General features: G+C 28.6%; 1 protein-coding gene across 1 annotated transcript; it reads left to right on the top strand.

Moving 5' to 3' along the window:
- Window positions 1–4,579: 4,579 nt before the first annotated feature.
- On the top strand, window positions 4,580–6,714 carry LOC101511523 (uncharacterized). Its single transcript, XM_004513802.4, has 4 exons — window positions 4,580–4,673; window positions 5,874–6,083; window positions 6,225–6,258; window positions 6,397–6,714. The coding sequence occupies exons 1-4, from the start codon at window positions 4,608–4,610 to the stop codon at window positions 6,576–6,578; spliced, it is 492 nt and encodes a 163-aa protein (XP_004513859.1). The 5' UTR covers window positions 4,580–4,607; the 3' UTR covers window positions 6,579–6,714.
- The last annotated feature ends 4,634 nt before the right edge of the window (window positions 6,715–11,348 follow it).

Raw genomic sequence — 11,348 nt, 5'->3', positions numbered from 1 at the left:
ACCAACAATGTTAAAAAAAAAAAAAAGATTGTTAATATTAAGAAACATTATGAAAGTGAAATTAGTAGCATGAAGGAAAGGATGGAAGAATATGAGTCATTTACAAAGAAAATGAAAATGATGAAAGTATATGAGGAACTTCTAAAATGTGTGTTGAAGCAGCAAAACCTAAGTTTAAGTGAAATTGATGTTGATAACATGATGGGACATGTTTTAGGAATTGCAAATAGTGCGACACTCCATTCTTCTACATCAATCCATGTTCTTGAAAAGGTATAAGTATATTAGTTTGATTTATTTAACTCTAAGATTAGATAAGTTGATTTATTGTTATGATTAGGTAGGTATTTTGTAGACTTATAACTTAGTACATGTGATATGTTGTTAGTCTTTTCATGTTATAGGTAGTTTAACATACCAAAATAAAGTATGTTTAGATATCAAACATTATGAATCTTATTTCCTTTGTGTTAAAACACTAGTATATGTACACAAAACCGTGGCCTAACTATATATGCAATATTTATGAAATGTTGGCAAAAGTAAAAAACATTGCCTTAATGAATAATAGGTCACAACCACTAACACCATACTTTGTAAATCTTTGCCTAACCTTTAGGCAATGGTTAATTTGATTTACGCCACACTTTTTTATTGTTGTCACAACTCAAAATTTTTGTAGTGAATACATGCAAACATCAAACTAATTCTTCGATTTGATAGTGGTAATAAACAACTCAAATAGAAGATTAAAAGATGATCTATGATTTAATTACAACAATATAAATAAAACAAAATATTTAAAACTAATGGACATTATTATCATTAAGTAATGTCTAAGAATACTCAAATTCAACAAAGGCAAAATTACAATCATATTTTCAACACCAATAAACAAATGATGCATGCATATTCAGATAATGGATTATCAATATTTTTGATGCAAATCATTAAGGTAAATACAAATTGGAAAAGTTAACAAAAACAAACAAAGAAACAAAAAGCATACCCAATTTCCTCCAAATTTATTCATGGCCTTCCAACACACCTAGTTTGCAGTAAAAGGTAAAAAAAAAATACACAAAGAAGCAAAATACATACAACATAGTCAACACCCTACCATTATGCTCTTACATTTCTATGAATTTCATTCTCATCCACATTAAAAAGCACATACATAAACAATATCTCAAAACATAGAAAGACTAAATAACCAAAACTCACAACACAAAGAAGTCTTCAAATTAAAACAACAACAATTACCACCACCTCAAAAAAAAACTCAAGCAATCAAAACCAAAACATGCAAGCATTAAAATGGATACAAACACATCATTAGATTTGTCAAAAGTATATATATTAGTCATTGGACTATGCTATATCATTCAAGAGCTAGTAAAAGAACATTTACATGTGGAGTGATATGGCCTAGTTATTCTTGAAGCAATGAAGCATGACCTAACAAATTTCCTATAAATTTGAATTATATCAACAATCTTTCCACAACAACAACATCAAATGTCTAAGGAGATAGGTAATTGAAGGCAATTGACCATAACTTGTTATCATTTTCACAAGTTGTAGTATATTTATTCTATTAGTAGTTTGGTTTTCCTATATGAATGGTGTATTGATTCTCTATTAAGGGAGATAACATGTAAACTATAAAATAAGAAATAGAAAGATGACGTGTTAATTAGGCCACAAAGGTATTGATCTAGTTAAAAAAAGAAGTATCAGACATCTCTTTATACTCATCTTCTAATGAGTAACTTAATTTAAACAAATGCAAACAAAACACTATGAAAAAAGTTATTATGATAATTACCTAGTGGTGACAGCAAGATAGAGAGGCGGATAGGAGAAAACCAAGAAAAAGTCCTAGAGGGATATACAAGTAGAGACAAAGAGTTAGAAGAGATGTGAGTAGCTAAACTCAGAAGAATGTTTATCATCTCTTGGCGATTCTAAGTCTATTGTATAAAAAAGCATACAACTATATACATTAAATTCAAATTCAACTCACTTATTCGCATATACTCAAGATTATAATATTAACATCAAACATAATAAACTTAAACATGATCAAGCATTCAAAGTATGTATATTTGTATCCATCAAGGCAACTATTCACGATAGAATAAACATTCAACCATCATGCTATAATATATCGAGTTAAAGGACAAAAAAAAAGTCACACATAAGATTTCTCAAAACGGATGAATCCATACATTTCTCATAACCATAGACATTAGAATCTCTGCTCAAACACAAATTCAACTTTTAAATCGCCTAGAGCCTTCAACTTGTGATTGTACCCAAATTGTTCACCAAATTTGCAAGAATTAAAAAGTATATCCACAACAAATATTAGAAACAATAAATTCACAATTCTACATTATAACAAACAATTAACAAGAACAATCATTCATACACAATTTTTGTAGGAAAAAACTATTAACTGAGATACAACTACAACTATCTACAATATTTTAAATTCAATACATACAACCATGACAATTCAATCAAGAAAGTGATATACTATATATAAATTTGTACCTTCTATTTGTGCCTTTAGACCAAGAGTATTTGGTACAAACTTGGACTCAAGAGCGTCTGATATTTCATACATTTCATTCAGAAATATTTTCACATGCAGAGCCTTATAAACTGGAGAGCAAATATTTATTATATATACAACATTATAAACCAATAATCTTCAATCATAGATAATAAAAATAGGAAAGACAAAATATTGTATACCAAACATGTGAAAGTTGTTTATATGTGGTCAAAAAACTACTTTATATCAATGGCTATACTATATACCCTTTTTTTTTTTATCTAAAATGCTGCACACTTTTTATTATTCTATCAAGTATTGGGTCGTTCTTCGTTACGTAAAAGATTTAGGGTATTTTTATACTTATATGTCAAAACTCAAATCAATGGAGTCATTGCAAATGATAGAAAGTAATCAAATTGATATCAGGTAAGAAAGAAAAACAATCAACACCAATTTTCCAAACACAAGATGTGTAGTGTGTTTCAAAGGCTTCTAGTGAACAAAGTTTGAAAATCAAGTTGCTTATATGACATAGTATTTTTGGGTCCTAGCTTTCTCCACAATGTTTTTTTATAAAATAAATAGTATGTATTCTTCTGACTTGTTAATAATATATTTGTATTCACTAATAACTCCCCTCAAATGTTTTTGGAATATGAATACTTAGATAGAAAAACATAATATTTTTGTGATATACTAATTTTCATAAAAACTTAAATTACTTTTTATGTATGCATGAAATCGTTATAATGCCAAATATTTCATTAGTTAAACAAATTACTTTAAAATGTAAAAAATGCATAAGGTATTTTATCTTAAATATTTAACTGAAATTAAAAAATTGAAAATACAGTAAGAATTAGTATATTTGAGATGAGAGATGAATCATATTTGACAAGTGAATCCCTTTTTATAGCACTTCAGAATATATTAAACGATTGAGTACGTAAAAAATAGAATAAATTAAAAATTCTCACCTCTCTCAAATTTGGAATGTTATTATTGATCAAATATAGTTACATCTAGTTCTATAAATCCATGTTTAAAAGTAAATCCATCTTTAGAGTACGCTAAAGGTGGCACGAGGTGAATCTCTCACCACGGCCATAAAGCCACCTTTCATGTTGATTATTTCATTTTGCAAAGCAAAATCCAAGTAAAATTTCAATGATATATTTTTTACGAATTGTATTTATCTAATTCATAATTACTAAAAAAATATTCCTGAATAGTCTAACTCCCTTCAAATGAGAAATGTTGTAAATTAAAAATTTTAATTGAAGTACTATCTAAAAATTTAAAAGATATTTCTCTGTATATGCATTAATTATATAACTTGATCTTTAAGGTGTAGATTTAACCTCAACGATTTTCCCATGATGTGTATATGTCTATATGTAATATAGAGACTTCAATAATAAAGGAACTATCCATCATAACTATCTACTGGTTGAGTCCATAGTTATTTAACTTATTTAAAAATATACTCATATTATGGATTATAGGTCCTAGCCATCTCCCCAAATAATTTTTTAAATGTTATAATATAAAAGAATGTTTACTCGATCATGATTTTTTAATACAATGTTATAGTTCATTTTATTGACCATTAAGTCCCACATAAATTTTTTGGAATATGAATATTTGAACAGAATAAAAAAAACTTTAAGACATAATATTTTTGTGATATATGATTTTCATAAAATTTTAAATCACTTTTTAGGTATGCATGAGATTGTTTTATTTCTTGATAATGCATTAAATACTCACCTCCCTTAATTTTCAGAAAAGTCATTGTTTGAGTTAGTCAAATTTTTTATTCCTAAACAAAAAAATTCTACAAGTCCAACCTTTGAGTAAGTCCACCCATAGAGTTTGCTAAATGTGGTATGAGGTGGATCTCTCACCATCAAAATAGAGCCACCTTTTATAATTATAATTTAGATACAATTATGTACACTTGTCTATAAATATGTAATTCAGTAATTTTTTAGAATCACAATTTGCAAAACATTTCTTGATTTTGTAAAAACTTAGAGCAATGGCCAAAAATATAAACACCATTATTATGCTCTATTTAGTTGTATCTCTTTTTGTACATAGCAAGGTAAAATCGACATACTTTTCTTACTTTTCTCTCACACACATCAACACTTTCTCATAACTTTAATATTGAGGTTCAGTTCGTAAAAAAAAAAAAACAGCTTTACTTTGTTATTTTACTCTATTTCCTAAATTTAACTACCAAATGTGATCATTACGTCATTTTAAATAGACCTTAATGATTAATTTTATTCAATGTTCATTAATTTGCTTGTTAATGTAAAATTATGATTCTTTACGAGGTAAAAGTATTATTTTAATGAAACGAAATTGATGCTACTCATTAGTTTTAGAAACTAAACACCACTCACATAATTTTGATCTATTGTTACTATGCTCCCACATTATGCTCTCTCCTCGGTCCTTTATTATATTTTGTCGATATATCTTCTTTCTTTTTTGAATAAGTTACTCAAAAGCATAATGTTTTTCAAAATATATTTAAAATTCTTTAATAGTTATATTAATATGCAAAACTAAATAAGTTACAACTATAGTTTATATTAATACATGAACTCGTTGTAGCATTATAATTATAACTATTTCATAAAATCATAAAAAATTTAGAACTATATAAACTTCAATATAATATTTACAACATATTGTCATTTTAATTTTTGTATTTTTTTTTTTTTTTGTCAACAATTTTAAAATATAAGATTTGAAACTAAAATGTTAATCAAGAGTCAAACTCATACAATGTCATTAATAAAAATCAAGACAAACTGATTTTCAAAATTCAAACAAACAAAATTCATGCATATATAAATCAGAATAAAATTATCATCAATTATATATGCTAGGAAGTCGGCAACAAGATACGCAATCCTGATGAGTATACTATTTTTTAACTTAATATATGAATATCAAGCATAAGTTGACTATGTACCTTTAACTGTAGTAACAAATATGTGATTATTGATCTTCTTCAAAGAAACCGTCATTGTTAAAAAATAAAGTAAAATCAAAATCGAATTTAAAGATTGTATGATACATGTTTTTTAGAATTTATTTGTACAATATTTATCATCATTAATTTCATTATTTTTTTTCTTCAAGATTTGTATCATTTACGCAAATAATAGCATTTAATTCTTTGAAGTTGGTTGCATTTGGATACATGATTTTCTTTCAAATATATAAAGGCATCCATTTATTGTTATAATATCCTTTTTAATGTTTCACAAATGGTTCTAATTTTCAGGCTGAGATAGATGTAACTACCGTTGAGGCTCCATCTCCATCTCCAGTTCCAGCTCCATCTCCTTCTCCTTCTCCTTCTCCTGCTCCATCTCCATCTCCGACACCAGCTCCTGCTCCAACACCAACAACTTCTAATCAAACATCAGATACACCAGCAACTCCAGTTCCAACACCACCTACTCCAACAACACCAGCAACTCCAGATCCATCGGTAAGACTTTTCACATGTTATTTTTTATTTGGACAATTCTGCTTTAAGATAATTATTATCTACATTACAAAGTTAACGACTTTTCTATTAATAGTGTATTTATTTTCATGTTAACTTGATCTTTGTTTTATTGAGTTTCAGCACGGTACAACAGAAGGCAGTCTTAAACCAGAAGGTATTCATTTGATTTAATGAAGGACATGATATTATAGAAAAATAGTTATAATCACTTTCTTTATTTTTCATTTATTGTAAAAATTGAATTTTACTATTATTAAAATGGTGTACTAATATTGTATTCTTGAAATTGCAGAATGTAGTCCTCGTTGTGATTACAGATGCTCAAAAACACATCATAAGAAGCCATGTTTGTTCTTCTGTAAAAAGTGTTGTGCAGAATGCTTGTGTGTGCCTCCAGGAACTTATGGAAACAAGGAAGTTTGTCCTTGTTATGACAATTGGAAGACCAAAAGAGGAACACCCAAATGTCCTTGAAAGTTTTAACTTTCATGTACTATATAGGACAACATTCATTGTGTTATTTAGTTATGTTTTGTCTCTTGATTTTTGTTATTCCTCGAGGAATAAAAGAAAATTTTATGATGCAAACTCTTTCAAAGAATTAGTTAAAAAGGGCACAAAAAGAAAGAATACATGAGTTCACTAAATATAAAAAACAATCAATATATGATTTTGCTAGATGAAGAAAACTAATCGTCAAGAAAGCTCCCCACATTATATAACAAAGACGAATACATGCATGATAGAACATGGAATTGTGAACAAGGGAAAAATCATGGTAGAACATCTTTCAATTGAGAACAATAAATAAGATTGAGATTTTCAAATTATTATCACTGGTTACCACCATACATGGTTCAACATCTATAAATTTGAAAACTTTCTTTCAAAGTGCAAGGGAAAAAATCTTGCTATGCTCTCAAACAGCATGTGTAAAACGCGTAGAGAAAAATAAAAGGAAACTATACAAAATCTCATGACAAATATCAAGCCCCCCTTATGGGGCCGGCACACACAAATTAAAATAGATTTGTTTCAAAGTTAATTTTAATTAAAATGATTATTTATTAAAAAATGTGAACAATTATCTTTAACATGATTTATTTTTTGCTATTTATTTTAAGACTTTGCATAACTATTGATTTAAATTTTGTGTATTATATAATCAATATAAAGAGTATAAATATTTCATTATTCGACTTTGTAAAAAATCATATCTTAATAAATTATATCTAAGAGTAAAATTGAAAAACAAAACCTCTCTTGAAAGAGGTTCAATTTCTCATCTATCTTTCTGTTTGGAGTACTTCACTTTGCTACATCTTATGTAAAACTAATTATTTTTTAGTAAAATAATGGCTGCGTGCTTCTTTGAATTTTTGTTTTCTTAATGAGTTTTCTACTTCCTTCGATATCATTATGTTTATTTATGGTAAAGGCTTAAGTCTATTTTCTTTTTCTAGTTAATAAATTGACTCTATTTACTTAAAAAAAAATATTAAAAATAAAAGGTTAATCGGATCATGAGCTTCTCAAGTACAAAACAACCAAAAGATATGAAGTAGAGGAGTAGATTTTACAGAATGAGTGTGATATATAAAATTAATTAAAAAAACATATTAAAGTTAATGTCTAGTTAGAGAGATCCTCTTTAACCATATACAAGTTTATTTTCTACAATTGGATCAATAAATTTCATCATATCTCATTGAATCTAATAGTAGAATTTATTAATATAATAGTGAAAATAAACGTGTGCGTGGATCACTATTTACATGTGACTTGTACACCATATAACTGTTCTTTTATAGAAAAATGATTACGCTGGAACAATTCAAAAATTACGAAAACGAAACAACTCATTTTGAACAACAAAAGGAGATTAATCAAGTGCAATACAACAAGCATTACAAAGGAGTTCTAGAAACTCTCAATAGTTTCTTAAAGAACGAGTTATATTTAATCTATATAATATTGGTATGTTTGGTGCGATGAAAGAAAAAAATAACTGATTAGTCGTTAAGAGAATTTCGGCGTGGTTGTTACGGTGTCATTTAGTGTGGATCCTACCATTATTGTGTAGTGGAAGGGAACACTAAACTATGTTGGCATTTCAACGCATTAGTGTGCACCTCGGTAGTAAAGTTCAATGAAAATTGGGTACAAATGCAGTTTATATTTCGAGCATATGAGAACTTCTAATGAACTTTTCGAGATCAACAACAATTACATGAATCTACCAAAATAATGCATTAGCATGTTTCAAAATATTTTATCCTAATAATTTCATTAAGTGAATGAAATTTTTTATCATGTTTTGAGTAAAAGACAAAACTCAACACAAATACTCTCATAGCTTAATTGGTAAAATGATTTAGTTCATTTGGTACTAGGACCTAGGTTCAAACTTGAGTTGGGATTATTTAAAATAAAAAAGTCCAACATCGCTAGTATAGAAAACCATAAGATAGTTTGCAATAACACTTGAAAAATTGAAGTGTTGTGTCTTTTCCTATTTAGTTGTCTTGAGACATTTTACTCTAAGCATGTCACATGCTTAGTCAAAACAAAATTGTAGGGGCATAGCATCAAGAATGTTGCGTAAAGGTTATAATAACAACACTCCAAAACGGTGAAGTTTTGTAATTATATTGTAATGCTATGTCATATTTATTATGTTGTTTTATGTGGTGTGCAAGTACATGCCTTACATGAGTTCTATGTTCTTATTGATTTAAATTTGAATTGCAAAGTTGGTGTTGTATTTGAATTGTAACAAGAGGTTACCATTTGTGTGGCTTTGTCTCTAAACCGAATGGGTTTAGGACAACTCGAAAATAAAACCCGAGATACTCCTTATGGGTAGTCCTACTTGGGTTATTAACAAAGGTGAAAGCATTCATCCATACATGGTGGGTCAAGGGCTAGTCATGAGTATTTGACAATGATCCCTTGTAAAGATTGTCTATTTGCCTTTGTGGGGGATTGGACATGAAACTCTAAGCGAGAGTAATCCGAGCGGGACAATTTGCCTCTACAAATGTGTTTGAAAACTTGGGATCATATGCAATATCATATAGACTAACAAATAGGAACTTGTTCATATTGGTTGCTTGTTAATTGTGTTAATATGTTATGTTATATGCATGTCTATTTGCAGTGTGTTTGTTATTAGGAGATGATCTTTACTTTTTTTTAGATGAATGTCGATTTGTATTTTCTCCTCAACAGTGATACTAGGGAGGTAAGTTGATCTAGTAGATGAAGAGACGATTAGAATGATGGTGTGTAGTTGATAGACTTCTTCAAAAGCATCTAGAACTATGACCAACTAGGTTTTGTCTTGGGTAGTAAAAGGCAAAGAGTTTTGACTTTAGGATTTCATTCTTTTGTTTATGCAACTAGTTGGCATCGCTTTAGGTCATACCTTCTACATTATAGGAAAACACATGAGAGTGCTTGCTTGACTTCTTATAAGGATGACCAAGAGAGTCATACCTAAGTTATAGGGAAAATCTCATTAAGAGTGTTTCCTTGACTTTTTATAAGCATGACCGAGAGAGTCATGTCTATAGATAGAAAAATACAAGAAAAGGATTTTGAATTGTATTTTGTTTTAAAAAACTTAATTATAAAAATAAATTATAAATTGGTGATGTAAAAAGAAAGAACATACAAAGAGATAAAGTGAGGAACACAAGCCAATTTAGCTTGGTGCACCACCAAGATAGTAGTTACGCCCAACTCCTTCACTCTAAAAGATTTAATCCACTAATCACCAACAATATCACACGTCCACTAAACACCTACTAGTCAATCTGATTGTGTCCATGACTTCTCAACCATCTAGCTTAATATAGTCAAGTTGTTGAGGATAACAGCCATTAATGGGCTAAGTCATAAAAGTGTTTAAGATTGTTTTATGAATAACTCTCACAAGATAATGTTTACAAGGTATGCTTTGAGAATGTATTTTAATTTTTTCAGCACTCGAAAAATAGTACAAAGTTTTTCCATAGGTTATATGATGACAATAAGTTTCATGTATATGTATTTTTGCAGTGTGGATCACACACACTTTTATAGTGAAACTTCAAGGCCATTAGGTTTATGATTGTTGTTGTGATTGCATGAAACTAACATGTAACATAATGACTCGTATCAAATATCCATAAATCTTGAATCAACGTTAAAAACTTGTTCAAATTTGTCCTCATAATTAATTCAGCATATCTTAATAGAAATGGCAAAAAGACCTGATGATAACATATTTAGAGAATATCATGCACTTCTTTAGATAGATGAAAATTCCAAGTTAGCGAGTACATGATGTTGGGATGTTGACTTCTTCAAAGTTAACTAGATGTTTTCACCAGATTGTCAACTGTTTGCAAATTCATCAGATGTAGAATTAATAGAGCAAAATTGTATTAATAGATTCATCAAAGCAGTGTTGAGAGTGTATTTAAAAAAGTCAGTCACAACTCTACAAATCTTCCAAAGTATTGTCTTGTTTTTCTTATTCATCTTCTCTAATCATCAGATGATGCAACGTAAGGTCTTTAAGGTTCATAACACGGGAACAACACACTAATTTAAATTCATTAGTGTTATAAATTGTTCCCACAAAATAACTTTTGTTATCATCAAAATATTTAAGAGTCGTCGTTCTTCAATCAAACATGGTTCTGACCATCTCTCCCTTTTTGATGATGACATACATCTATTTTTGTGAACGATTTTTTTTAATAGTATAATATATAAAAAGCTATTCAAAGTAAAGCAGTAAAGCTCCCCCATAATATGAGCAGGTTTTCAAAACAATGTGGAGTACGATATTCTGACAAGGTGTAATTATTCCCAAAACATATAATACATATTCCCATTTTTTTCATCAGACAAAAAACGTTGAGCAATAACAGTAAATTGAACATAACAAGATATAAGTGTTAAAACTAACTAAATATAACATTTGAATGAAAGAGTGAATAATACAAAAGATAGAGTGAAAATCAATACACATAAAAAAAAAAAAAAAAAAAGGTAAACTAAAGGTTATGATTGGTCAATCTAGCTAAGGTTGGTACTTAGGTATTCTGATGGACTTTTGATTCTTGGGGGTTTTTTTTTTTTTTTTGCATGAATGCCTCAGTTTTAACTTTCATTCAATCAAAGTCTTCCTTCTTTACAAATTGAGATGGTTCAAAAGCATATGCAGAAGGAGTGGTAGAAGAGTCTTTAGAG

Source organism: Cicer arietinum, chromosome 4, assembly GCF_000331145.2.
Source record: "Cicer arietinum cultivar CDC Frontier isolate Library 1 chromosome 4, Cicar.CDCFrontier_v2.0, whole genome shotgun sequence".
Lineage (NCBI taxonomy): Eukaryota > Viridiplantae > Streptophyta > Magnoliopsida > Fabales > Fabaceae > Cicer > Cicer arietinum.
The sequence above is the reverse complement of the archived record's forward strand: the minus strand, read 5'-3'. Positions and strand labels throughout refer to the sequence as shown.